The following is a 1,622-nucleotide window of genomic DNA, read 5'->3' on the forward strand; positions in this document are numbered from 1 at the left end:
AAAAAAAAAAAAAAAAAATAGATAAAAGGCTCTCATGGGCCGAGGATGGCCAGGGAAGCTTCTCTAGAAAAGCTCCTCAGCAAATGAGTCTACTGTGAGAGGCACTTAGGGAAGGAAATTAGGAGCACAGGCTTGGAGGCCATATGGACCTGGGCTCAAATCTGGGCACAGTAAAGTGCTAGCTGAGTATCTGTGGGCAAGCTACTGTTCCCCTCTGACCTTCAGCTTCTTCATCTGTAAGATGGGCATGATTGCCTCTTCTCTACACTTGTCATGAGGACTAAGATAATACACATAAAGAGGAAGGGCTCACAGCACCTGCACCCAGGAAGGGCTCCATGTGGTGTCAATGACAGGAACAGAGGAAAGAATGGGCCCACTTCTGCCCCTCAGCCCCCAAGTATCCCAGAGTCAGATGTGTGGGCTCTCCTGCCCTAGTCCCAATGTGTGTCTCCTCTGTGTAGCAGACCAGTAGCTGCAGGAGACACTTCCAGACAGCAGCCAAGGTCTACAATAGATCTGTTACCATACTCAGCCTTGGCCTTTGCAGAGGACACCCTTAGAGCAGCTCAAATGTGCTGTAGCCCCTGCTCTCTGACCTGCTCCCAGCCACCTGGGGAAGAAGCCAGCAGAGGGGAGCCGCTGGGGGCAGGACATGGATGCCAGGGCCCTCCCTCCTCCCTGGTTCATACTTGAGCTGCCGAGGTTCACAGTCCAGACCAGGCAGCAGCAGCCGGGCCGCCTGCCGGATGTCGCCGCTATCCACGGTGAGGCTGCGGCGGTGCTCTGCGTAGGTGATGGCCACACGCATCCACTCCATGAGGGGTGGCAGCAGCATGAAGGGCCTGTGGGGCAGCAGAGAGAGGGTCAGGCCGGGGGCGGGGTCCCTGCAGGGCAGCAGAGAGAGGGTCACGCCTAGGGAGAGTGCTCCCTGAAAGGCAGCAGGGGACCCCTCAAGCACACACATGCTCACAGGCGGCCACCAAGGCTGATCACCCCTTGCAGGGGACCTGCTCCTTCTGCTCACAGAGACCCCGACTGAACCTGCAATGCACAGAAGGAATTTCCGTCATGGGCCATTAGCAGAACCTGAGGCCCTCAGGTGGCTCAGGGAAGGAGCAGTTCCCCAGTGTGTGGAATTGGGACCTTGCCCCCTCCAAAGAGTTCAGTCAGGGTCCCCAAGTGTTCTTCTCTGCAGAGGGGAGAAGCTGCACAGCTAAGAGTCTCACAGACCCAGGTCCAAACCCAGGGCTGCCATCAGCAGCGTCAGGTCACCATTCCCTCCGACAAGCACACTCGAGTCTGTTTATCTGCAGCACGCATGTGATACCTCCTTATCGAGGCTGTCCTGAGGCCCAATAGGACAACGCATATTATGCTGTTGTGCAACATTAATGACCACTCCTTCCTCACCTGGCACCTAGGCCGAGGTGGGCTGACACCACTTCCTGTGCCAGGCTACAGTTGCTCCCAGTTTGGTGCTCAGGATAGAGTAGTGGCCTCGGCCGGGCGCGGTGGCTCACTTTGGGCAGATCACGAGGTCAGAAGATCGAGACCATCCTGGCTAACACGGTGAAACCCTGTCTCTACTAAAAAATACAAAAAATTAGCCAGGCATAGTG

The 1,622-nt window shown here is 56.2% G+C and overlaps 1 protein-coding gene across 1 annotated transcript in view; it reads right to left on the reverse strand.

Moving 5' to 3' along the window:
* Positions 1-1,622, reverse strand: part of ABTB2 (ankyrin repeat and BTB (POZ) domain containing 2) — a 216,580-nt gene that overhangs the window by 20,894 nt on the left and 194,064 nt on the right. Inside the window, exon 4 of the mRNA XM_011936396.1 lies at positions 693-845. Coding sequence (XP_011791786.1) covers positions 693-845 — 153 coding nt within the window. The remainder of the gene's footprint in view (positions 1-692; positions 846-1,622) is intronic.

This window comes from Colobus angolensis, unplaced genomic scaffold, assembly GCF_000951035.1.
Source record: "Colobus angolensis palliatus isolate OR3802 unplaced genomic scaffold, Cang.pa_1.0 Scaffold152, whole genome shotgun sequence".
NCBI classification, from domain to species: domain Eukaryota; kingdom Metazoa; phylum Chordata; class Mammalia; order Primates; family Cercopithecidae; genus Colobus; species Colobus angolensis.